Source organism: Agelaius tricolor, unplaced genomic scaffold (assembly GCF_023055355.1).
Source record: "Agelaius tricolor isolate 1412-34295 unplaced genomic scaffold, bAgeTri1.0.p SCAF_2, whole genome shotgun sequence".
Lineage (NCBI taxonomy): Eukaryota > Metazoa > Chordata > Aves > Passeriformes > Icteridae > Agelaius > Agelaius tricolor.
The window spans coordinates 70865611-70891789 of record NW_027269262.1 but is presented as its reverse complement, the minus strand read 5'-3'; the positions used below and the strand labels follow the sequence as shown (position 1 = coordinate 70891789).

The following is a 26179-nucleotide window of genomic DNA, read 5'->3' as shown; positions in this document are numbered from 1 at the left end:
GCTGGTTGTTTCTGCCTTTGTTATAAGGAAGCAGTATCAGAGTTAGTTACTAGAAAGCACTGCATGACTACCTCAAAATTAATGTAAAGCACATATTTGATCAGGATTAGACTTGACAATTAATTACAAACTCATATATTTTGATTTATTGCAAAAATACTGCTCATTTGGTCAACTACAATAACAAATTAGAGCTGGAAGAGGCTTTTTGTTCCAAAGTAATTAATTTGTTTCTTTGTCCAGATGTAATAAGTTCAATAATTTTGATTTACTTGTTCTCACTTCTAGGAATTTTTTAGACTTTTTTAGCATTTTTTAGAATTTTAAAGGAGGTTTTTGTTTGTGTTTTTTTAATGGATTACCTTGCCCTTCATTATGTTTATTCACCTAGAAAATCTTAGAGTATTGCTCATTCCCCTCATACTTCGATGTCTGTACATATCAAATATTATATAAACTGCTGACTTTTTCAAAGGATTTACCTGTTTCTTCATGTTACTACTCTACATTGTTTTTCATCTCCAAATTCAACAAATTCTACTTGTGTATGCAAGGAGATCTATCTAGATAGACTATCTCTTTCTTTTATGCAATAGATATGCATTTTTAGGATAATAAGGCAATATTTCTCTCTGTTCTTGTACTGTAATTGTTTTTTATTTCAATATCTAGAAGTTTATAATAACTTGCTGCTCATTTATGTGTGGTGGATTGACTCTGGCTAGGTGCCAAGTGGCTGCCAAAACTGCTCCATCACTGCCCTCACAGGCTGGAAACGGGAGAGGAAATATAACAGTGGGTTATTGTGGGAAATATATTGTGGGTGGAGATAAGGACAGGAAGAGATCACTCCCCGTTATGGTCATGGGCAAAAGAGACAACTCAGAGATATTATTTTATGGCAAATAACAGAGTAGCATAATGAGAAAATAACCCCCTGAAATTTTAAAGCCTTACCCCCATCCCTTCCTTCTCCCTGGTCTCAACTTCCCTCCTGGCTCTCTACCTCCTCCCTCTCAGCTGCACAATGGGGATTGCAGTCACTTCATCACACGTTGTCTCTGCTGCTCCTTCCTCCCTTCACTCTATCCCTCTGCTCCAGAGTGAGGTCCCTCTCATGGGAGACAGTCCCTCATGAACCTCCCCAATGTCAGTTCATCCCATGGACTGCAGCTCTTCACAAACTGCTCCAGCATGAGTCCCTTCCACAGGGTGCAGCCGCTCAAAACTACTCCAGGCTGGGTCACAAGTCCTGCCAGCAAACCTGTTACAGGGGGGGCTTCTCTCTTCACAGGTCCACAGGTCCTGCCAGGAGTCTGCTGCAGGGTGGGCTCTTCACTACTGTTCCTTTAGCTCTTTTACTTAAAGAATTGCAGAATTGCAGAGTGTATTGATTTCCAGACTGACTTGCAAAAAATTTATTTATCTCCTACATTTTACTAGTGAGTGAATAACACCCTGTTTCAAAAACACATAAAATTTCCCATCTTGCCTGTGATGATCTCAGAATTATGTTCCACTGGCCCCTATATATTTTTTCAGTGCTTATGATAATAATTTACTTCGTATATAGGATAAAAGTTGGTATTTCATTACTGACTCTTAGCTGAAGGCACGCATGACATGATTTGACTGTGGTGTAGTGAGGAGAGACTATGTCATCCTCAGCATCATTATATTAGTGGAATATAAGGGTGATGTGCTTTTTTTTTTCCCTTTAGTACACATGCCAGATACACACAAAGCCATTTATACTAAACATAGAAGGAAGAAGTTGTTTACGAATTAGAATTGTTTATATATATCCCTGGTTGTAAGGCCATATAGTAAATATGAGTACTCATTTGAAAGTATTGAACATACTTGGAACCATAAAGTGGAATGAATTAATAAGGTTTTTTTTAGGTTCTAAAGTTGAAAGTATTGAACATACTTGGAACCATAAAGTGGAATGAATTATTAAGGTTTTGTTTAGGTTCTAATGAACATTTTCCGGGAAGAAAAATAAGAAAATCATGAGCAGAAGATTATTCTACTCTTGGAAGATTCTCATGGGAAAAGTATAACAGTTGCATGAGCCAGAATTTTTCCAGTGCCGGGTGGATTTCTCTAAGTATTCTTTTTTTGGTTACTGTCTTTGGAACAAAGAAATCAGTTCTATCAGTTGTCATAGCCACCAGGAACTCTCTGAAGACCTATTCCTGCTAAGTGTTATAATCAGGTTAACAATTGCAAATCTTCAATTTCTTATTGTTATGTTTTAATTTCATCATCACAAAATTTGGGGAAACTTACTTGAAATTGCTGTATATGTAGTATTTTTTTTTTCCACAGAGAATATTGCACCATGGGACAGTGAGTTCAACTTTTTCAATTACATGAAGACCATCACTTTTAACACATAAAGCTTTTAAAAAAGATTTTCATTAAAAGCCTGTGTTAAATGTCCATGTGGTAGCCTTTTAGGCCAGTGTAACTTGGAGGCTTTTGCTTAGACCATTTATGCCCTCCGTTAGGCTTATTCAAGATTAGTCCAGGGTGCTTGATATTTGTGAAGAAAATGTATTTTTAAATTCAGAATTGTGAGTGAAATCTGATGTCATTGGGTCATTGTTACCTTAAATATTTCTGAAATACAAATCTTTCTTGAACTCAATCTCATTATTTAACTCCATAGTAGCTTCCTATCCCAAATTTTTAAACTAAATTTTGGATTAATTTTTAATTATGGACATTTCTATTTGAAAAACATTTTACACAACATTTGAAATATAATTTTAATTAAAAATGCAACAATTAGGTTTTTTATTCTAAGGAAAAATCAGTTTAATTTGTTTTATTATTAATACATTGTATTAACCATAAATGGTAAGTCCCCAGTTTGGTGCATGGTATTAATTTCTATACTATTGAAGCATAACTATAGGAACTGTAATTGTACTTAAATACAGCATAACAACAGGAGTCAATTTACATATGTGTGTTTTATTATAAAACCCAAGAACACACTATAACATTCTTGATCAAATCCTGAGAAACTCATTACTACAGATACGGCAGGAAGTTGAAAAGTGCAACTTCAGATTCACTGAATATTTACATTTCTTTTTAGATTACCGACATAACGGGAGAGATCTGCAAAGTTCAACACTGTCAGTGCCAGAGCAAGTAATGTCATCTAATCATTGTTCTCGATCAGGGTCCCCTCACCGTGGAGATAGTATAGGACGGACTAGATCGTGGTCTCCCAGTGTCCCTCCCCCACAAAGGTAAACTCTTGTTCAACTATGCAGTTAAATTAGTTAAACTGGTATTGATCTTGTACCAATACTGGAAATAATCTCCAGACTTTCAAAAATGAATTGGTTAGATCTTACAAAATTCTGTTAAGCCAATAATGTTTTTGGTTTTTTTACATTATAGTGATGTGCCTAATTTATATATAATTCTGTGTTACTTATGGTTTATTATTACTATATTATTTAAAATTATTATATGATTTCACAATTGTATCTTACTTCTGACTATTTATATCTTGATTTTCTTCAAAATTCAGTACAGTCCAATCTAAGGAAAGAAAAATATCTCTCCACATTTTCATTTCCTAGAGCTATTTACAGGTGCCATGTTTTATAGTATGTGATAGTTCAACATTACCTTAGCATTCATATGACAGCAGATGTTTTCAACCCTTTTATTTCTGTAGAATTAAGATTCTGGGTAGCCTCCCTTGCTGCCCAGAGTAGCTTCCTTTCTACTATTTCTTTCATACTTCTAAATCACCAAGAATAAACTGACAGACATACAATTTTATAGTGAAAGGTATCAACTCCTGATCTTGGGAGATCTCTGATAAGTATTTATCTTGAGAAAATTAGACCAGGAAATTTCTTCCAAAAACCTAGTACTTTTGGATAACATGTAATAATTGATTTAGTACCCTGCAGGATAAGCTTTCTTAAGAGAAAGGAAGCAGAGAGATAGATGTAAATGGGAATGAAACCTGTTTTCCAGCCCTTTTGTTGCTATGTATGGGTAGGTTTCCAGATGAAGTAATTCAGTTGAAATGAAAGTGGAAGTTTTCTGTTTTGCCCATAATGTTCACAATTTCCCTTTGATACTGAAGATCTGTTATCCAATACTTTCTGGCAGGTCCATGTTCATCTCCCTTTTTCTCAGACATCCTAATTCTCTTTTGTTCTGCTTTCCTTTCTGTTATCTTTGTTCTTTTTTGTCATGGTTTGACGCTGGCACAATGCCAGTGCGCCCATGAAAATACATTCTCCCTGGTGTCTGCTGTGAGATGTGACCAGGAATAGAGCAAAGCAGGCTCCAACTTAGGAATACAGAAGAGAAAACTTTACTAACCTACAACTATATGTAAAAAGAAAAACACAGAAAGAATGAAAGCCTTCCAAAAACATTCCTCCTCCCCCAACCAAATTTCCAATACATCCATCCCTCAGAACACCAACTCTCAGTCCATCATCACCCTTTAGATAATCAATTCTCAGTTCATCAAGGAGTGAGGAGTCCCTCTTGTGCCATAGGCTTCCCCTGGAAACACAGTTGAGACCTCTTGGGTTTCCTGTCACTCATGGCACCGCCCGGAAATCATTGCCATCGTGACATCTTCCTTCCATGCCCAGTGCTCTCACCACTGCCCAGGGACCAGAGCTGCTTCTAGGGTTTTCCTTTTAAGGGTGCTTTGTCCAGTTCCAGAAAGAGCACAGTCTCTCACTTTTGGGACACCTGTCCCCCCCAAATTTCACCCCCTGGGGCCGAGGGGTCTCAAGAACAGAGATCTTCTCTTTCACTGAAGATCGAGGGCACCAACCACCCTCCTCACCCCTTGTCTCTGTTCATGCACTCCCATAGCATCACTGCACTCTCTTGGCTCCAAGCCATTGCCTCCCCCTAAATGCAGTCTCTGTGTCATAGGAAAAAAATGGTTCTGTCCATGGCTATACAAGAAAAGTCCAGCCAAAGGCCACTCCATCACCTCCTCCCACCCAAGATTCTTCTCCACTTCTCTTGTGGCCTATTTCGTCTTATCTCATCTCTGTCTCTCTTCTCATTCAGCTCCAGAAGAATTAGCATTTGTGAGGTTTCCATCATCCAAGAAAAGGGTTAAAAATCTCAGTCTCTGCCTGTCCAGAACTCCCACACTGCCCTGCCGGGCACCTTCTCGCCGCACCCCCCTCCCCTTCTCCATCTCGGCTGGCTGCTATCAAATTTCAAGGTGGCACAGGCACACAGACACCAGCTCTCTCTGTCTCCTGGGGGGGTGGCTGCCCGATGTCTCTTGGTGCTCCTCCATCCACCCTTCCATCCTCAGGGCCCAGGCCAACCTCACCCGGCCGCACGGCGTCCCCTGCCCCGCCCAGCCACAGCAGCTGGGCAGGGGAGAGGTCTGCCTGTTTCCCCGCTGGAACCCAAGAGAGAGATTTCCTGGGAGTTCTCTGCTTTTAACCTCCGTGTTCTCAGAGAGATTTCCTGGGAGTTCTCTGCTTTTAACCTCTGTGTTCTCAGAGGCATATCCATGTCCCCAATGGCCACACCAGGTGCCAATATTCAAATCTGAGCATCTATTGTTTTGACCACAGCATCCCAAAAAACTCATTTCCTCTCAAACCACGACATTTTTGTTAAGTTAAAATTCTCTTGACTTCATAAGGTCTTACTTATGTTTTTACTTACCATTTTGTCTAATGGATATAGCCTATATGATAGCCTTTTGCATTAGTGAGATATTAGGATTTCAAATTATCCCACATCATCTCATACAGCTAAGAGGCAGAAACTGTGTGTTTCTACTTGAAATCTAAACCCATCTAAAACCAAGTCAGCCTGACTTGAAATGAGACATAAGTGATAGACACAAAGGGGCCTATTCTGATTCTTAATATACTGATTTCAGCCTAAGTAATTGCCTACACTAAATCTCCAAAGGTTATTTGTCTTGGATATAGACATAAATATAAGCAAAACCTCTTTGTGTGTGTGTGTTTGTGGTTTTGTGTTTTTCTGTCTGCATGCATGCTGTGTGCATTTTTGGCAGAAGTTTTACCCAAGCTGATGATTAACACTTGTTTAACACCATTGAAAAATCCACTTTTCATTTTCTTGTAGTCTTGGATTTCTTTACATGTTCAAAATCTCTTGCTTTTTAACTTTCCTAAAGCTAAATTTTTAAATATAGTTTTGAATTTATTGCAGCTGTTTCCTACAATGTCAGAATCAAATGCATTATTTGAGTAATATTTCCCTGCCCACACACCAAACAAATTCTTTGAGGACTTGTTGAGCTCAGAAAATTTGGTTATGAGAGTTTGAGGATTTGCAGAAGAGAAGTATAAGCTATGAGTTACAGAAATATCTTTTTTAGTTCTACTGAAAATGCATGTCTATTCGGGAAATCTATAAGAATTATCACATTTTGCACCCTGTTTGTTATACATGTGCTACTCTATAAATGTCCAAACTGCATTGAGCACTCTGCATGCCCAGAGATTTTCCTGCAGGCAGGAGGTTTTGGGCCATAGGAGTTGCTGTTATTTCTTAGAAACCATTTTGTAGTCCTCAATCCTACATAGTTTTTTAATAAACTCCCCCAAAGGCCCACTACATCGTAGCTGTCAATATCTTGTTACTGCTCTTGTTACTCTTTACTAGCCAGAGTAAACCCAGTATTTGGATTCAAGAATGCCAGAGTGGAAAATGCTTTGTGACAAATGAGGTAGACCTGAAGGCAAAAATTTATGTGTAATGCAACATCTTTATAGCACTTATATGCAGAAATAAATAATGTCATGGCAGCAGCAGTACAAGTTAACATTAGTCAGAAAGTGGTAAAAGACAAAGGTTAAATATGACAGGTACCAAAAGGGCAGACATAGTGACAAGAAAAGAAAGGGGAACTGAGCCATACAAAATCAAAACAATAAAGGAAACTGAGGCTCACACTAGAGAAGATTGTAATAAAGGATGGGAGACAGAAGAATTTATTGGTCTTGAACTTGTGTGGAGCGAAGCATCCAATTTGTTATTTTCAATTTGATACAAAACAATTATGTTTTTATTATCCAATAATTATTACAGTTAACCATTGTCTCCTATTTTCCTATTCTTGGATTTGTTTTACAGAGCACAAAAAGTAAAATGTGTGTCAGTAGGTATTGATAGATAAACTGAGCAAAACAATCGATTGGCAAAGCTCTGGTCTCAATTAGAACAGGTGATCTTTACCCAAGCCTGCTCTAACCCACTAAGTGGGTACTACATACAGTCCTATTTTTAAATTCAGATGACCATGTTTTCATCAGGCTGCACTCTACTGCAACAGCCACAAGTCCCCATTGTGTCCTACTACAGTTTACATCTTTATAGTAAAGCCAAAATCAAGAACTCATGAAAAATTATTTACAGTGCATGTTTCCATCAGAAATGAATTTTTGCTTGAAGTCTGGAAAGACTAATGAAATGTTGTGCAAGATTAACATTTTTAATGAAGAAATGAAAAAGCTTTCCTTATATTTCTAGAAAACATTGGAACAAAAAAAGAGAACTCTATCCCTATCATGGACTTGGCACCATTTTCTAAATGAGACTTTTTTTTTTTTTTTTTTACTTTAAGATTTAAAATTATTTTACTTTAAATGTATAGAAAAGTCTGGCCAGCTAACAGACCTTGTTACCAGCATGGTTGCTGATAATTGTTTGCACAGAGCAGTGAGAGGAGGCAGGCAAAACTCAGGGTCTGATATCTTTTATCCTTAGTCGGAATGTGGATCAGGGACTGCGAGGGACTCGATCCACCCCTGCGCACTACAACACCCTGAACCGGATGGACAGACACCGAGCAGTAGAGGACCACTACTCCCCAGACAGAGAGAGGTAAGTACCTGGCTGGAATTAGGAGCAGCTGCAGCCTACAGGCATCAATGTGAGTAACTTCAGCAGGGTAGTTTGCTAAAATAAATTACGTACCTAATCCCAGAGATTAGCATTTCTCCTTTATCCACCAGTCACATGACATATATTACAAAATATCAGTGCACATAAGGCTGACAAAACTGTCCAGTGAGTGTATGTTTGCCAGGAGGGAATCTGAAAAAATCTATGAGAAAATGTATAATATAAAATTTGAATAGTTTAGTTGTCCTTTTTCATATAAAATATTTTTGGTTTGTGTGTTTTACAGTGAATTCTTTAAGTACCAAATATTTTTTTAAAAACTTCAGTAGACTTGATTGTTTTTGCTGCTGAATAAAGAGGCATAAAAGTAGATAATTTCAGCTCAGTGTTAATGTAATACTCCCTTTGGATACAGTGCAGTTCACATATGTAACAAAAGTATATTCTAGTACTGTGTTCTGTTTTTGTCTTTGCTCAACCTTCTGAGACCCTTGGTAAAAAAGAAAAGGAAAAAATTATTAGGACAGCATGTATGAAATCAGAGTCTTTATGTTTAGAAGCTACATCTCACTATGAATTATGTTTTGCCTAATGGAACTTCCCAAACAGTAAGTAGAGCTTAAGCAACCTCTATGAATTTTAATGATGTAAAAAAGAATTGCAGCAATAATTGAACAATGTAGTTAATTTAGCTGAATTAATTGTGGCAATGACTTTGTTACATTAAAAAAATTATTGGTCTTTTCCACCTCATTGTCTTCAGGTAGAAAATCAAAACAGAAAGCATTTATTATCTTTAATTGTAAAAATATTTCAGCTGTTTTGCACCAAGTTGAAATTCCTGCACTTTATAATGAGAGGCATAATGCTAGCTTTTGTCTTATTTTATAATTGCATATACCAAGGAGTAATACAGATATGTTTTGTAATCTTGAGGAATATAGGACTAGCATTTGAAGTCAATGCTTTTACAGATAGCTATCACAGGTTATTCTTCAAGTGACATCAAAACACATCTCTAGGGTTTCTAACAGTAATACAAAGAATTTGAGAAATCAGTGGCTTTTTGTTAGCAATATGGAACAGAAAAGATAAATATGTCTTAAGAGACCATATTTCCTAAGTAATGTGATCATCAATGATCATATGGAATGCAAGAAAATACTTTTCAAAACATTATATCTTAATTTCATAAGATTAAAAAATGAATTAATTTTTCCCAAAGACATGTTACAAAAAAGTATCAAAAGGAATTAAAACCCAAATCTATTCAAAGTGATTTGTAATTTAATTTGGTGAATAAAAAAGTCAAATGGGCAAAAATAAAGCTAATGAAAAAACAGTGAAATGTTTATCATCTAGAATAGGAAGCGTATTCATCACAAGTAGATCATAAGTGTATTCATCACGGTAGATCATAAGTCAACCTCTTTTTAGCATTAAAATAATTACTATTTCTGTTTAAATTATGGAAAAAAATATATTCACTTGATTCATTAGAATATGATTTTCATACAGAAGGCAATAACTTGAAGATTCTGTGCTGTTTCTTTAAAAGATGACTACAGAATCCTTTTGGGATGCAATATTATGTTGATTTTTAGACCAGTCATCCTTGAAACAGAATCTAAACTCATCCCTACAGCCTGTGTATGCCTTATGGAATGCTCTGCATTTGCTCACTGTGCAAGTTCATTTCCTGCCTTCCAGATAAATACGTAGCTCTGAAAGGTTGCTTGAATTTCAGTACTACAATGTTTTTCCATCCCTTCAGTCAAATAATCCCTCCTGGACTGACAGACTTGATTTAGAGAAAAATAACTGGGTTTTTTAGAGCACGTCAGAAAAACAATGTCAGAAGGTTGTTGGGGATGAGATTATTGAATTTTCATGACCGTTCTAGATTAATAGGTGTTTGCTTGAGAGGGGTGCTCTGAGTCTCTGAACACAGTTTTATACATTGTCTGTATACTGTATATACTGTCTGTAACATCCCCTCTTCTCACATGGTGAGTTGTTGCCTGTGCAAGCTAATTATTGACTAGCTATGCCTCTATTGCAACATGCAATCTCTGAACAGGAAAAGACTATTTCAAAATATTTATATTTTTTTATATTCATTGTTAATTTGACAGTGATTTTTTGCATGGAAAAATTATTATATTTCAATTTTTTTAATGAGTATTTATGATGCTGTCTCTGCTATATAATAAAAACCCAATGGTATCCCTAAAGCAGCTCTTTAATAGTATTGCTCTTGAAAACTTCTAGAATGGCAGGCAGTTGGGGGAAGTTGAAAAACTGCATTTTTGTATAGGTTTGTAATCTGTCTACATGTTATCCACATTTTGCTTTGAAAACAAATCACATATTTCCTTCCCACAGCTCTGATGCTTCTTGTTTCCATGAAACAGCTTTTGAAGCTGCTTCCAAAAAGAGGATTTTGAAATAGTCTTGTAGATGTGCTCAGATGCTAAGTTAAAGTGTGACTGAGAATATGAGTAAGAAAATTCTTTCCTTCCTTTTCTAGATAATTCAGCATTAAGTTCTCTAAAGTATATTGTGCTGAGGAGTTAGTTGAAACCACATAAAAAAAGTCTATTGATCTCAAGTCAAATGACAATGAAGCATTCCTTCAAAACTGAAGGCATAGTTAGAATAGAAAAAAAAAAAATTAAAACCCCTGAAAGACACATTTGGACATATTTTTAATTTCAAACACCCTTAATTATGTAAAATATGGCCATATAATATAATTATTTTTGTAAAATGTAAGGGTAAATTAACCGTTTAGATTTGTATCTGTTGCTATATTAACAAAAGTGTGAAATTGCACTATGTATACTGCTAACTCAAATTGAGAAACCATGTCAAATTTTTACCTGTATATGTAATATAGATCTACTCGTTAATTGTTATCAAAATGTGAAGTTTTTTGTGGGCACTCACACTCCTATGAAATAGCCAAGGTTTGTAATGTAAAGAAATATGAATGCTTATGACCTAATATGGACCCAATTTCCATAAGAACATTTTCTGTAATGGAATAACCTTGTAAATGTCAGTTTGATATGTTTTGATAAATTTTCTAAAACTGATTTTACCTTCCTTGAGAAACTGAAACTATAGAAACTATTGAGAAAAATTTGGAAACAGTTGGGTTTAACCTCAGAGTTTTATATTTAAACAATCAATATAATTAGGTGAATTAGAGGAAAAATGTGAGAATATTAGCATAGTTCCAGAAAGAAAAAAACAAACAACAACAAAAACACCAAGCTATATCTATGTGTTTCTTTCTGCAAGATATATCAACAGTTAGAAACTGTTAATTGCAGTTAACAACTGTTAACCAAGACAGTGTGGGAAAATTGTACTCAGGCCCACAACCTCAACAAACTTAGATATTATTTAACAAGTATTGATTTAACTATATTTAATGTCCAAGGTGGGTTCTCCCTGAGGAATAAAGTTTCCCATGGGCTATTTAGGATAAGTATTTAAAGCCAGAGCATTCTGAGAATGCCTAACTCAAGTAGTCCTGCAGGAGAAATGTATGAGAAAGCTCCTGGAGTGTTTTTCTGAGAAGCACCTCCAAGAAAACAAGAGAAAAGGGAAATTATCCACTATTTGTTCATCAAAGCTATTGCACACTTTCCATTTGAAAGAAGAAAAGTTGCTACCTGTTTTGTTAAACTAATTGGGTAGTCATAAGCATGGTTATTTAGAGAAATATTGTCCATTATTTTAAAATCACTTTAAAGATGTTATCCAGATGTGCTGGGACTAGCAGGACTATCACACCCTGTTACTGAGAGGATATTTCATTCACATATTTGAATACACACTTGTTTGGTTTTTTTTTATTCTGTTGAAACCACGTGACTTGGATTTTTTTAACATAAAGTGAATGTTGAAATACATGCCAAACAATTGCATTTGCTATAATCAAACCAGTGAGGACCAAAATAATTCACTACAAAGAGCCTGTTAAATGTTAGCTAAAACACAGTGTAAATATTTTCTTCTATTATTTGACACAAAGTTAAAGGTGGGCAAGAGCAACATAAATTTTACATCTCTAAATGTCATCTTAAACTGCGCACTTGCTTCATCTACGGGTAGCAGACTCTTAATCTAATACTGTTATTAAATAGATGCCAGATTAGGTCAAACTAGGTAAAGTTTTTTTGATACATTTTTCCATATTAAAACACTGAAAAGAACTCTTTTTTTCCCCCAGTCTTTATTAAATACAGACCTGAATAATAGGTAACTAGGTAGCCATTTATTTATTATTTATTGTTTATTAAATTTTACTTCAAAATCGTTTAAATGCAAATTAAAATACAAAGATCTTATAAAGTATAAAGAGTTCCTGATGCTTTGTTTGGAAATTTTGGGACAATTTTTTCAGGTTTCAGTAGTGTGTACTGTGTGGGTAACATTCCCATATGGGGCTATGTAATGTCACTGCTTTGCATCTTTGAATACCCAGTAAAGTAAAAGAAATGCATTGCTGAAAATTTGCTTATAGCTATGGTATAAAATGTTTGCACTGGTTTGATTCTCAATAATTGCAGTGTGTCTTTAAGTTCTTTTTCTCCTTTCAAATCACTGTTTAATTGCACAATTATCTGCACCACCCACCTGGTACCTCAATGAGTCTGCTGAAGGATGATTATCTCCAGCAGGGATGGCGAGGTAGGAAGGTGGTAAAGAAGAAGCTTTGAGTCAAATTTTCTAAAAAAACCCCACCACCAAGAGTCATAGATATATTCCTCAGAATAAAATACACAAAATGCACACACACACACACACACACACACACACACAAAAACCCCCAAAAAACAAAATAAAACAAAACAACCCAAAAAACCCCCAAAAACCCAAACCCAAGCCTGTGTTAAAAACAATGCAGTTCTGATAAAAGACTTCAGTGTTGCACCTTTGGAGCAATGATTTAAAAGGCAGTATGGGAGCACTGTGATAATGTGATACTGATTTTCTTATTTAAAGTCATCTTGATTGAATGTGTGTCAGCTGATAATTTTCTGCTGATAATTGCTATTGTTTCACAACTAAAGTCTTTAAATTGTCAGTTACATTCAGATGGAACATTTCTAGGATTTCATCTATTCCAGGAGATTAGCAGAAATTTCTATAGAATCAGTGTAACAAAAAGCACCCATACCATTATTGGTGGAAAAATTGTTCATGTTTATAAGTAAAGAAAATCTGTTTTTTTCTTTAAAAAAACCAATTATTAAATAAAACTATTCTATTGATGTATTCAGTGAAATGTAGCAGGGGAAATTACACAACCAGTGCTTTATTCTTGAATGGCATTTGACATTTTCTAAGAGTTAAGAGCTTGACTTCACATTTTGTTCACATAGTTTGTTGATGTGATTTGCCAGGTGTTTGGGAAGCAGCATGGAAAACATTCTACCACAGAGAACATTAACTGTTGCTTTATTCAGAGGAGAATATAATCTTTTAGAATGGCATAACTGGACCCTGGAAAAATTAGTTTTAGTTTAGTTGCTTTGCATTGTTGAAATGAGCAAGCTACTCACAGAGCTGTGCCTTTTCTCTGAATCCATATCACTTTATTATTCCTGCCTCCTTTTCCCTTGAACAATTCTGTGCTCAACCTCACAGTCAGTGTGATCCCAAGAACAATTTTTCACTTCCTTCCTTACCATAGTGCTTACCCTAAATTTCATATGGCAGCTTTCTCTTTTCTACCACTTTCAGTGGCTCTTTCCCCCCTAAATTTCCAACTGGTTGACCCCAAGAACCACCTGTTTCTTACTCTGCAGTCTGATTAAGCTAATTTCTGTTTTATCATGTTGCTAGTTTTCAGAAAATTGTAACTTGAGAAATTCGGGAGTATTTGGTTAAAGGCAAGTTCATACCAGTAAAAAATATTTATTTTTTAATGATTTAAAGAATTTTATAATTTCCCTACATTTAATTTGTTATTTCAGTTGAAAAAAATGTAAAGGAGTGTTACTGAAAATAGAGGATAATACTATTGCAAATGATACAATATATTGCTTTAATTGCAATACACTGTAAATAGTTGAATATGGGAATAGATAAACAGTGATAGGATGAGAGAAATTTCTTTGAAGTTTCATTCATGCAGGCTTTAACAGAAAGGAACACAAAGACTTGTTTTGTATTCAGAATTATTTAAGGATATTCCAATAAGCACAAGGGTGTAATAATGCACAGCACTTTAGCCTTTCCACAAAAACATTTGGGCCTCTACTACCCACTGTATTAGTAAAGGTGGAATGTCAATCAAATTTTAGGACCTAGTCACAGAGAGTGAAAATTGAATGGAATAAATTATCTCCTAAATGCCTCTTCTTCACTATTAAACAAAATATCCCAAGCAATGGAGAGCAGGTTAAACTCCCCTTGCTGCATAGGAAGGACAGAAAGGTATTCCATGAGGCTCAAGTGAGGTACTCTGTGTGTGAGTGTTTTCATGCATGCTTCTGAGACTCTTCTGGTTTTCTAAGCCTGATCCTGGATACTAAGTACTTCCAATTTGGCAATCTAATCAGTTGCTGAATCACTGATTTCTTACCCTAATGGTTCACTGAATTTTGTAAGAAAATGGACAAATAGGTGAGAAATATCAGAAAATTTTTAATTAATTTTCTGTTCACTTTTAGAAAAAGGAAAGCTATCCTGTTTACCTATGTACCTGGAATCTTCTTGTCAGAACAGTGGAAATCACTTTTCAGCTGATATGGTGTGGAAGGGGAGATGGTAGTGTGGATGTGTATAATAATGATCATATTGCAAAACCTATAATGCTGCCTTATTAGAAAAACTTCATTATTTTAAGTAAAATGATGAATTGTAGCTGCAAATTTTCTGTCTATTCTATCTGTAACAAAATAGGTAATATTTCATAAGTCTGTTAGGATGTGGGTTAGGCTCATTTTGCCATGCCATCATTTTACATACTAGTACCATGAGGTACTATAATGTAGGAAGTAAAGAATGTGTAATAAGAGGCTAGAAATCTAAATCAATGTCACAAAAAAAAAAAAAAGAAAAAAAGGTATCCTGGAGGTTTTTTGTCATATTAAAATCTGACAGATCTAAATTTTGTCCATGTCTCCATTGTCTTCTGAGCATTCCCGTGTATATGTGCATATAGGGTAATGATTTTTATTGACAGCTCAAATGATATATTTAGTTGAGATGGAGATCTGGAACATTACTGGAGTTCTTTTGCACTTAGGCAATGAAAAGCTTAATGTTTTTACTACATTATAATACATTTACTTTATGATTTTAAGCAGTTTGTACTGGGGATTAGCCAAATAAATATGATGTATGTTTCAGTTTTGGACATTGAGAATAAGTCATGGGCATTTTTGGTGTTGCTAACATATTTATAAAAGCAAAAGGAATTTATTTGAACCTAAATATATAAAATGATAAAAATGTATAGTAATGTATTTAATGGTAAAAATCAACTAGTATGGTATTGGCTGGATGCTCAGAAGAAAAATGACATTGAAGCATTTTGCTCTGCATGTTGAATCAGGCTGGATATTAAGAAATATTTTTTCACTGAAAGAGAGGAGAGTCTATGCATTAGAACACACTCTCCAGGGAAATGGTTGAGTCACCATTTCTGGAAGTGTCCAAAAAATGAGTAGAAGTGGCACTTTACAATATAGTTTAGTGGGCTTATTGTATTTGGTCAAGGGTTGTGTTTTATGATCTTTGATAGTGATTCTATGATTCTGTCAAGTTAAATAGCATGGTTAACATGGGCTCTGAGAAAAAAGGAAAAGTATGAATAGAAAGTAATTCCAGAGGGTCAGGTCAAGTATAAGCTCAAGCTAACCCCACTCCTATATACAGATAGGCAAAGTTCTGGGTGATGAAGAAGCTTATTTTAAACTTGTTGCAAGTTATTGCATATCAAATTGCATAAGTGGTTGTCTCTAAAAGCCATCTAAATGCTATCATACTGATTCTGAAATCCTGAACAGAATGAAAAAAAAAAAAAAAAAAAGGGAAAAGATTGAACTTCCTACCAGAAATTCCCAAGAAAAATTCCCAGAACTTGGTAAGGACACTGGAGTTCTGAGTTTCTAGAAGTATTAAATCAAAACTCAATACCAGAAATTGGGCAATCAACATAGTTTGGTGGAGATATGAAAAGCTATTAGGACTGAAATCCTAAGCAGAACATGAACTGATGGTGTCTCATTCATGTCCAAATCAGTGAAGTGAACAGTCTGGGGCGTTCCTTCTTATGGGCCGTGAGTAATCTACTTGCAAATAGCATGTGCATTTCTGTGCACACTCATGTTCTGCAGCACATGTTCTGCCTAAAGTCCTAGTTTTGTTTAAGATGTTTGTTTTTAAATAATGGTTAAATATATTGCATTTATTTATGTCATATATTTTTCAAAAACTACCAGGAAAACTTGTCAGCAGTTCACTGGAACGATAAAGTGAATTGTTAAAATTAAAATGTCATCTACCAGCTGGAAACACTTCATTGCTTATTAATAGTAGAGCAAGAGTTTTGAGATGTTAATTCCAGGGTTGCACCTGTATAATTTAAAGGCATATTGATGTGGGCATAGCCTGGCAATGTATCCATGTAGTGGAGAGAATAACCTGGTATGCAGTTGTTTGCCATCATCCTACATTTAGCTCCTGGGGGTAGACTCCTAGATTTTTATTTGATTGTTCTTCCTGTGGGTGTGCATATATTCCAAAGAATATTTTAAGATCATGGTGAATTTTTTTTAATGTTTCTTGACAACATGCTGACTGACAGGCAGTTATGGGTAGACTGCTTTTGATACTTAGGTCTTTACATTACTTTAGAAACATTCATACTTTTTCACAGCTTGCAGTGTAAACTCTGTGACTATTTTAATAATTATTAGTTCTTCTTCAAATTTTAACTATACCATGTTAAATTGGGCCCTGTTGAATTGTTTACAGATCCTCATTCTTGTAACAAACTGCAAAGTTTAAATTGCATAATCAGGGATTTAAGTTTGTTGTTTATAGTGGAAACTCTTTTGCATTTATTTGACAAGAAGTGAACACAAAGACATCTCATACTATATATAATTGACATAATGTAAGGAATATTTTAATGTGGGTGATGCTGCATTTTATCCTCATGCAAAAGAGGTAAATATAATAAATATATGTAATATGCCTACTGGTAACAGTGTGTTTGATTACTGGGAAAACAGTAATCATAAGCAAATTTTAAGATATGAGAAATAAAAATGAAGGGTGAGGTTTTCCATGTTTCTTGTGAAGTCAGTTTACACTTCCAATGTGGGCAGTTGTGATTAGACTTCCCTTTGAAATATCCCATCTTCATGGAAACTGTAGTCACAAACTCCTTGTTATTGGTAAACCCCTCTCTTTTCCAAACCCTTTTCCCTGTACTGCGTGCTTATATTTGTAGTAAAAGTAAAATTACTTTCTTTTATTTTTGCTAATTGGAGAATATTTAGAGTAACCAATATATTTAAAATATATAAATTTTGACATTGTTTCATAATACAAACAAAATATAAATAACTTACTTTTATTATTTGAATTGCATTTGTTTGGGTTTTTTTTGCATATTCTGGTACTGAGGTTACATCTCTTCATTATTTATTTAAATAATTAAACATTTTGATCTAAGTTCACCTTTTATCACAATATGATCAGTATTAGGAGAACTCACATGTGGAAATGTGAAAGCTCTGGAGCTGCGTGGGGACAGATTTCAAAATGGTGGTAGCCTTTCAGACAGATTAGGTAAATCTCTTTCAAAGATATTATTCATACTAAAGTTATGACTGCCTTCAAAAAAGGAAATAAGCAATCCAACTTCTGATTTGCTTTCAGAGATTTATGCATTTTACTACAGTAAAATGTATTTATTTTTTCTACAGTATTTCAATTAGGAAGAAAAATAATTGAAATACTGTAGAAAATCCCAAATTTTAGCTATCTTCTTGATCCATAATCTCCCACTGGCTTCTCAGAATAAATATGTGAATCATCTAGATAATTTATGTTTAGAACCATATATCATATTATTTTGTTAATAAGTCCAGTGTTCTTAAACCATAATGTTATGATTATAATGTTTTCTGTTTTGTGTTGTGTATCATTCCTTCTCCATCTTATTGTCTCATATCTGTATTTTTCTTTCTGGCATCACCTCAGTCATTATGTTACTTTACCTCGTTCCCGGTACACCCAGTCCTCAGATCACCATTACAGGGATGTCAGGTATATGTTTTCCTCTGTGTGACTATGTGTGGGTAATGCATGTATTTCTTGTACCTACATGTTCCCTTCTGGTTTTATTTGTCTGTGTATAGTGGTAGAAAACTTAGAAGTTGAGTTAGTATCATCCTTAGATTTGTTAATATAGTGTGCACTGGGTAATTCTTCCTGTGCTTCACTTGAATATTTTATCACTTCCAATAGTCTGTAATTGATGGTCCTCAAAGATAATGCTTTATTTACATCACTCTGACGTCTTTTAGAGAATACATAAAGAAAATAATTTAAACTAGCAAACACTAATACCTGCTAATACTGTGACTTTAGTATGCATAAAACCATATATGAGTGGCTGTGCTAAAGGTTATGATAAAACTGGAGAGTGATACCTTTCTCAGTCTAGTAGCTCTTGTAGCTGTGAGCCAATATAATTAAATTTTTAAAAGTAGTTTTCAAAGTTCACCAAAGTTCCAGTCATGTTCTGTTCCAGTGTTTTGTTCTATTGCTGACATTGCTTGCTTTTCATATTGTTTTGTCCTTGTTTCATCTTTTTGTTGCTTTTCATTGTGTTCACCCATTCTGTTTTGGCAGCCAGGATCACACAATGTATCCTCTATTTTGTGAAGATGCAATCAGATTGCTCCGCTCCCGTACGATGTGCCGTACCTATTCTGAGGGTGCTTACTATGATCTTGAGAGGTATAACTGATGTGGAGTGTGCCATTAGCTCTGCCACGCTGACGCTGCCATGTTTGATTTACAAACTGGGAATGTGATCTGTGTTTTAAGAGATAAACACATGCAGTAAATATATTTTTATAGTACTTGATGATTATGTATGCATCTTAAAACTGACTACTTGGGGCCATGGGTAAATCCCAAGAGGTACCAAATAGCTTTGCAGAAGCCAGCTTTACATAGATTATAGGGATATTACATATCTGTGTCTTTTATAACCCTTATTTTTGCTGGAATTTTCCAGAGCACTTGTAGTATTTATTATTCTCTTTGAAATAACAAGGAAAAGCCTATCTACTTTAAAGTACACAGAAAGAGTGTCTGCTGAAGTCTTATACTTTGCTTAACTGAAAAATAGAGTGAAAAGTGTATGCTTATGTAAGCTTATGTTGTTTATATTTGTATAAACATATATTCTGTGATTTAGGAATACTTGTACACACTCACAATACCTGTGTGTGATTGCAGAACATCGTAGTTCCTATTTACACATGAAATATATGGAGCGAGAATTTGAGCCCATGACAATTTCTGTGAAATAACTTGCCACTTGAAATACAGTGGCTTTTAAGTTATGCTGCTCAAGTACAGTAATTAAGATATTTTCAAAATTGTTGCAAACCAAAAAAGTTTACATAGCTGTGTGTAAATAGAAATAAGAATATCAAACTGAAAGCTGTGAGCCAGTAAAGAGGAAGTGGTGACTTCAGATCAGATACAATGGTTGATAGAGGTGTTGCTTTAAAAGAGGGGCCATATAAAAAATTTCCAAAGCAAGTAAAGAACTCTTTATATATTAACTTCATGGCTGCCCTCTGGATATGAGTCTGAGAAGTTCATTAATCCTTGCTCTGTATTCAGATCATATGTCACCATATATTTAAGTGAATGTGAAATTACTTTTGTGTGCAGAAACAAAAAAAGGATCTGAAAAATCCTTTGAAAGAAATATTCCTTTTTTAAAATTCTCCAAAACTATGGTATATTAAAAATTTTGACATTTAGAACTCAGTCAAGCATTTGTTTTGAAATGATGCTGTTTTACATGAAACCTAGTATAAAGGAAATGTATAAATATTTCTGTCCACATGTAAAAACTTCAATAAGGAGAGGATTTTTTGTTTTCTTAAAATGCATGATGAAGTGTGCTCATCTGTATGCTATTTCAATAATTAATTCTTATACACTTTTTTTTGCCTTAGAAATATACTCTGATTTGCACTAGTTTCTCTGAACCTGTTTCAGATTACTGGTTATGTCTGTGACTGTTCAGATATTAGTGAAATTTGGAGCTATTCTCAAATTGTTTTACTTTGAGGTTCTTGACTTGTTAATTTCAATCTTTGTTTCTGAAATTATTCTCTCAAAAATAAAGTCAATGAAACTAAAGAACAAAAGTTACAGTACTTCATAAAGATGAAAAAGCTAGGATTTAAGCAGTGGGAAAATCTTTTCCAAGGCTTTATGGAACTGAAGGTTATTAAAGCTAATTCTGCCTGGATCAGAAATGAAAATCCGACATGAAGTGGAATATTTCTAGCTCACTGTTAGAACAGTATCTCAAGATTCCTTGGGCCTAGGAACTGATCCTGGATTCTATGATCCTCTGGAATCCAAGCTGCCTGAGGGTAACATTAGTGTTCAAGTTACTTGAGTCATCCTGCCAGATATGAGCTCCTCTCAATACCTCAAAGCCACAATTCTAGTTCCTGGACTTTTCATCTTTTTTGTCTTCCTGTACTCTAACAGCAATGGAAGAACAATTTATAGCATAATCATTATCCAGTTTCTCCTTAGACATTGAAAAACACTAAGTAATTTTCTATTTCACAATTTCATTGTAATTATATGAACAATTACTTTTAAACAGTGTTTCCTCTTTTATCTTTACAGCTTTCCCAGTTCAGTGGTTGCTCTAAAATACATTATTTTGTAGGCCAAGGTGTTTTTCCTGTCTTCTTTGTTCCATCTTCTTAATCAATGTCTTGTTGATATCAAGCAACTACATTTCTTCCTGTCTTTTACTTTCACTTTATCATGCATATGAATCAACTTTCCAGTTTCCACTATTCACCAAAATAGCAAATATTGCTCTGTACAGTTCAGCATTCAGGAAAGAGTCTCTCATCTGGGACAGAGAGTTTTTTATCTCATGTCACTCTGAATCCATCAGTGTCTGTGTCCTGCAGGCAAATAAATGATATAAACATATTAGTCAAAATTGCCTTTGTTATTCATGGCTCCTTTTATTGCTTATCTTGTAGTCATTCACAGCCACTCCATTAACTCTTGTGGTCTCTTCTAGCATTTTTTCCTTTTTTTTTTTCCCACAGAGTGACTACTTGGTTCTCTTTTGTCTTTTCTCTGCTGAAGTTTGTGTCAGTCACTGTTTATCTGATATGACAGACTTCAGTTCATTAGTTCTAGGACACATTAACATTATCAAAACCCTTAATTTCTGAGGTCATTCTTAGGTTATAATTTTTTTTTTCTGATAGCTCCCCCCTTTTGAAGAAGTCCAACTGTTTCCCTCCCAAAAGGAACAGCAGCATAGACAAGATATTTACTCCAGCCTATGCCTAAGAAAGGCAATAAGCACCTGTGCATCTTCAGTGACTTCAGAGCCCTTAGGACCTGCGGTCTTGCCAAGAGCATCCTGCTGCTCTGTGCCACACCCCAAGGTCCCTTGGCTGTTCAAAGTTCCAGTCAGCATGGTAGCACCAGCTGGGCTCAATTCACCCTGCTGCAGCTACTCACAGTGCAGGTACACAAGGCATCATGGCTGGACATGCTGAGCTTTACTTACACTGCATCTGTATCCCCCAGCTCAGAATCCTGCAGAGTTATATGGACTAATTCATAATTGGACAGTAACATTTTAAATTGTCTGATGCACCAATGATCTCAAAAACAAAGTAATGTTCTCAAGGTTCTTGTTCTTAACCTTTTTCTTGTGTTTAAAAAATATTAGCAGTTCATTCCAAATAAAATTATGCTGAAAACCTCACTGAAATGAAATTCTTTCTCAGCTTCCCAACCTAAGAGCACAGCTTAATCAGCAAGAGCACCACACTGTCCAATTTATTTTTTCCACTTAGCCTTTGAGTTTAGCATTTGTAGGTCCATAAAAGCTGGTTTGTGTATGTTTTGTGCAGGATGTGAGGTTTCTTTCAGGCAGAATTTCTGTTGTTTCACTTAAGGAAATTAGATTTTGCTTCCATTTTCTTTCCTGACTTTTATTTTACCCAGCAGACATTTTCTAACATCAAAATCCTTCTTTTGTTGAACATTCTCTGTTGTTCAAGTACCAGTTTTCTGTCAATATAACTTTTTACTTCCATGAAATATATGTGCATTGATCAATTGTTCTCAGTAAGTTGTTACATATTTCTGAATTGAATTTGAAAGCAGGATTTTAAATTTCATATATATACGTATATATATATATATATATATATGAAAATATATGTTCAGAGTATATAGCTGAATTGAAGATAAATTAGCTCCATCTTCATCACATCTTAATAATACAGTAAGGGAATACATAATGAAAAAAGCACCCTCTAAAATGTCTGAAATATCTGTGCTATTTATTCCACATTCAGGAGGACTAGGCAGGAGAGAAGAGTGCCTAATTCATATTATGATGACACAGCCTATACTCCTGAAAGGTATTTTAATTTATATAGTAAAAATAGATAGAGTTGAGTAATAAATTTTTATGAAGCATAGTCTAAAATTCTAATTGACCTAGACTAATGATATTTAAATTTACAGTGCACTTTATGCCATATTTCTCTAAATACAGAACAACTAATCTCCATAGTTTTAAGTACCTCATTTTCTTTTTAGCCCTCCATTAATTTGACTTTAGGATTTTTTTAAGCATAATTCTTAGCTTGAAAAAATTTTTATTCATTAGATGTGGGAGGAAAACTGAATAGTACAGAGGAGCTTAGGTACAACTGAAGGGTTTTTCTAAACTTAACTGCACCATAATTCTAATGGCTAACCTTTTCTGTCACCAGAAGTGGTTCAAGGGCAATTTACAGTCCTCAATTTCATTCCTTCAATAACCTGAGTACCCTAAGATGGTGCTCAATTTTTAGCATGTTACTGCCCACATTGACTTAAAAAAGGACTACCCAAATGCTTTCAAATTGGTTTTGAGTGTTTACCATGCTAGGAATCAAAGTACTGTTGTTCTTCCTAAATTTTGTTATGTGTATAATGTATCACAACGAGAATAATATCACTAAAATCTGACATGTAATCTGAAAAGTTTTGGAGTGTCTCTGGCAATAGTTATTTGATAACAGCTGTTCGTGTTTAAAGAGCTAGGCCAAAAGAGAAGGAAATGTGAAGAAAAGAGGAAATCAATGTTCCTCTCCCTCTTTAAATGTCTGATTTTTGTCTATGTTATGAGAACAGTTAAAGCAGGGATCTTTTCCTAACAAATAGCGAGAAATTTTGTTTTTATTTGATTGCTATAAATAAATACAGTCATATTTAAGAAAAAATAAAGTGCACTGCAATTTTAAACCCATATTTATGTATTTATGGTGTCTGCAATGTAGTAGTTTTATCAAAAACTCTTATTTAAAATACTGGCTAACTGGAGAGACTGGCTTTAGTTTTCAGGATATGGATTATCAGGCAGAGTATAAAGATGTACCTGTCATACTCCAGCATTGTTCTAATTTATATGTGATTAAGTCTAAAACTCAAGTAGATTTAACTGAAGTGACTTTCATCCAGCCATTGATCTGGCTATAAACCATGAAGAAAAAAAAAAAAAAAGTTGCTCCCCATACCATCCAATTGGACAGAGAATAAACAAGGGCAGCTGATTGACATTCACATATATTGCACCCCATATGGTCTTCCCTCAACATAATATCCAGGAGATGTGGGGTTATTAAGTTTGTAAACATACTGCAAATGCTCAGATTCTGCACCATGTGAAGTTTGGAGAAAAGGCAGACAAGCAAATTGATCATATAATGGTGTCTTGATATTTGCTGATAATCCCTGTCTTCTTACTCATTGTCATGTGGAAATCATTGAATACAGACAACATAAGAGTTCCCTGGCTTTACCCTAGGGAGATCCTGAAAGTATAAAACTCCAGAGATTTAGTTGAAACTCCCTAACCAAATGGTGCATGATTTTTATCTACTTTTAATTTTTGATATATTGGAGTAGTGGCACATAAGAAGTTTATCCCCTGATTTCTTAAAGCAACCTTTTTTGTCGCATTATTTCTTTTCTCTATGTTTTCTCTTAAGATAAAATACTTCTATATGTGTTTTATGTTTTCTTCAACTGATGTGCTGAAGTGCTGCTGCAAATGCTTGGGCACCCCATATTCAGTACTTGGAAGAACAATACCACTATAAAATTTAATTAGTTTTCATTGTTTGATCATTGAAGCAAATTTTTTTCTGCTTCTTACATACCTGTGAGAAATCATCTACCCTATCAAACAGAAAAAAAGATTACAACTGGCAAGGTCATGTATTTGAAGTTAAAAGCAATATTTTAAACTCTTAATGTATATTATGTTATTTTTGTTAATGTTTTGTCTCCACAATTAATTTTTATTATTCCACAAGTTCAATGGCCATTGAAAACATGAAGACATTTATGTGCGCAAAGACAAGAGATCAATTAGTCTTTATGTAACTGAAGTTTATGGCTTAACTGCTGAAAAGACTAGAGATAAAATATTATAGTTATATAAGGAAAAAAAAAGCCCTATGATTTTCTTGGTGTTTGGTTTTGAAAAAGTTGGTTTTCTTCATACCTGAAACAAAATATGAAATGTACAAAATTATTTGAAAACATTTGGAAATCTTCCTATTTTGTTGAGAAGTGGTCATGTCACATGAATTAGAGTGCTAATAGTAATAGTAATACATAATTTTTTAATAACACTTCTTTTATTTTGACTGCATTGTAAGGTGGTACAATGGTGCAAGTTCATGGGCAGATGATATAGTCAATGGTTCAGCTGAAAAATATGGGTAAGTAAAGAGTGTAGTGTTACAGATAAAACTAAAATGTATTTTGGATCTTTATAATATGAGTTCATTTATAGTTGTACCAAATTTATTCCTAGTAAATGTCTTTTTCTTGATGTCTTTCTTTCTTGACTCAGAACTAAGGCACTTATGTTCTAGTCTTTTTTCCAAGATTAAACTGTTTTATTCAGTTACAAATAGAAAAAGAACATTAATTATGTTTGAACTATTTTTAAAACATGTTCTCACTGTTCAGGGCTGCTTTGATGAAAAGCAACTTTTTAGTGATACCTGCCTACATCTGCAGGGCTGGGGAAGGTGCCTTTGAAACCTAATACATTTTTACTTTTAGAAATAATCCCAGTTCTATCTGTCTAACCTATCTTCCTTTGTGATTGATGCATAACCCATGCAAAGTGCTGTGTGCCTTAGAATCTGTAGCTCTTCCCAGTGGTGGCTGGCTTCTGATCAAGAAAGCACACAAATTTTCCTTGCTTTTAGTTCGTTGACTTTACTGCTTCTCCCTCATTTTATTATTGCTCTTGCAAGAATTTTCTTTTTTTTTTTTACTTCCTTTTGAATATGAACAGAGAACATGAGACACAGTTAAATTGAAATTAGAACCCAGATTTAATTAATCAATATTCTAATGTGGACTTTTCTCCTCTTTAGACAGGAGAGATCTGTGAAGGTCTTTTGGCTAAACATTAGTGCAGTTGCAGAGACTTGAGACCATATATATTCTCTAGCTTTTTGAACCACAGTGCCACTGTTCCTTGGCTCTTCATTTTTAAGTGCACAGCAAAGGCCATACTTATTACTTCATCCTGGAAACTACATAAACAAACTGAAAATGAACAGCATTTAAAGGAGTTTGGAAAGTGCTTGGTGTAACTAAAGCTTTTGCTTTCGATAATCACATGAAATAGTTGTCTTCTCTTTTCTTACTTTTTATGCTGAGTAGATGATGCTAACATAGGTAAATATCAGGGGTAAATATCTAAAAATAGTTTTTTAGCATGAAAAAGAAACTTATTAGTTACTACTCTCTTTCTCCATTTAAATTTAGCTCCTAAAATGTTTGGCAAAAAGAAAAAAAGATAAAATAATTTGTTGTGAACCATTATGACTTTTACATAAAACATAAGGCATAGAAAACACTTCGTTAGAGTAAAGACTGCTGAAATGGATCAGATTCT

The 26179-nt window shown here is 34.6% G+C and overlaps 1 protein-coding gene and 1 long non-coding RNA gene across 51 annotated transcripts in view; both read left to right on the top strand.

Moving 5' to 3' along the window:
* Positions 1-26179, top strand: part of RIMS2 (regulating synaptic membrane exocytosis 2) — a 445153-nt gene that overhangs the window by 280042 nt on the left and 138932 nt on the right. For 48 of the 50 annotated variants that reach the window (XM_071421429.1, XM_071421423.1, XM_071421444.1 and 45 more), the window contains 2 exons: positions 3113-3269; positions 7780-7896. In XM_071421429.1, the coding sequence (XP_071277530.1) occupies positions 3113-3269; positions 7780-7896 (274 nt within the window). The remainder of the gene's footprint in view (positions 1-3112; positions 3270-7779; positions 7897-26179) is intronic. The other 2 variants (XM_071421417.1, XM_071421412.1) reach the window with 1 other exon arrangement.
* Positions 18641-24983, top strand: LOC139587296 (uncharacterized). Its single transcript, XR_011678365.1, has 3 exons — positions 18641-18918; positions 22563-22628; positions 24921-24983. It is a non-coding gene; the product is annotated as an uncharacterized lncRNA (long non-coding RNA).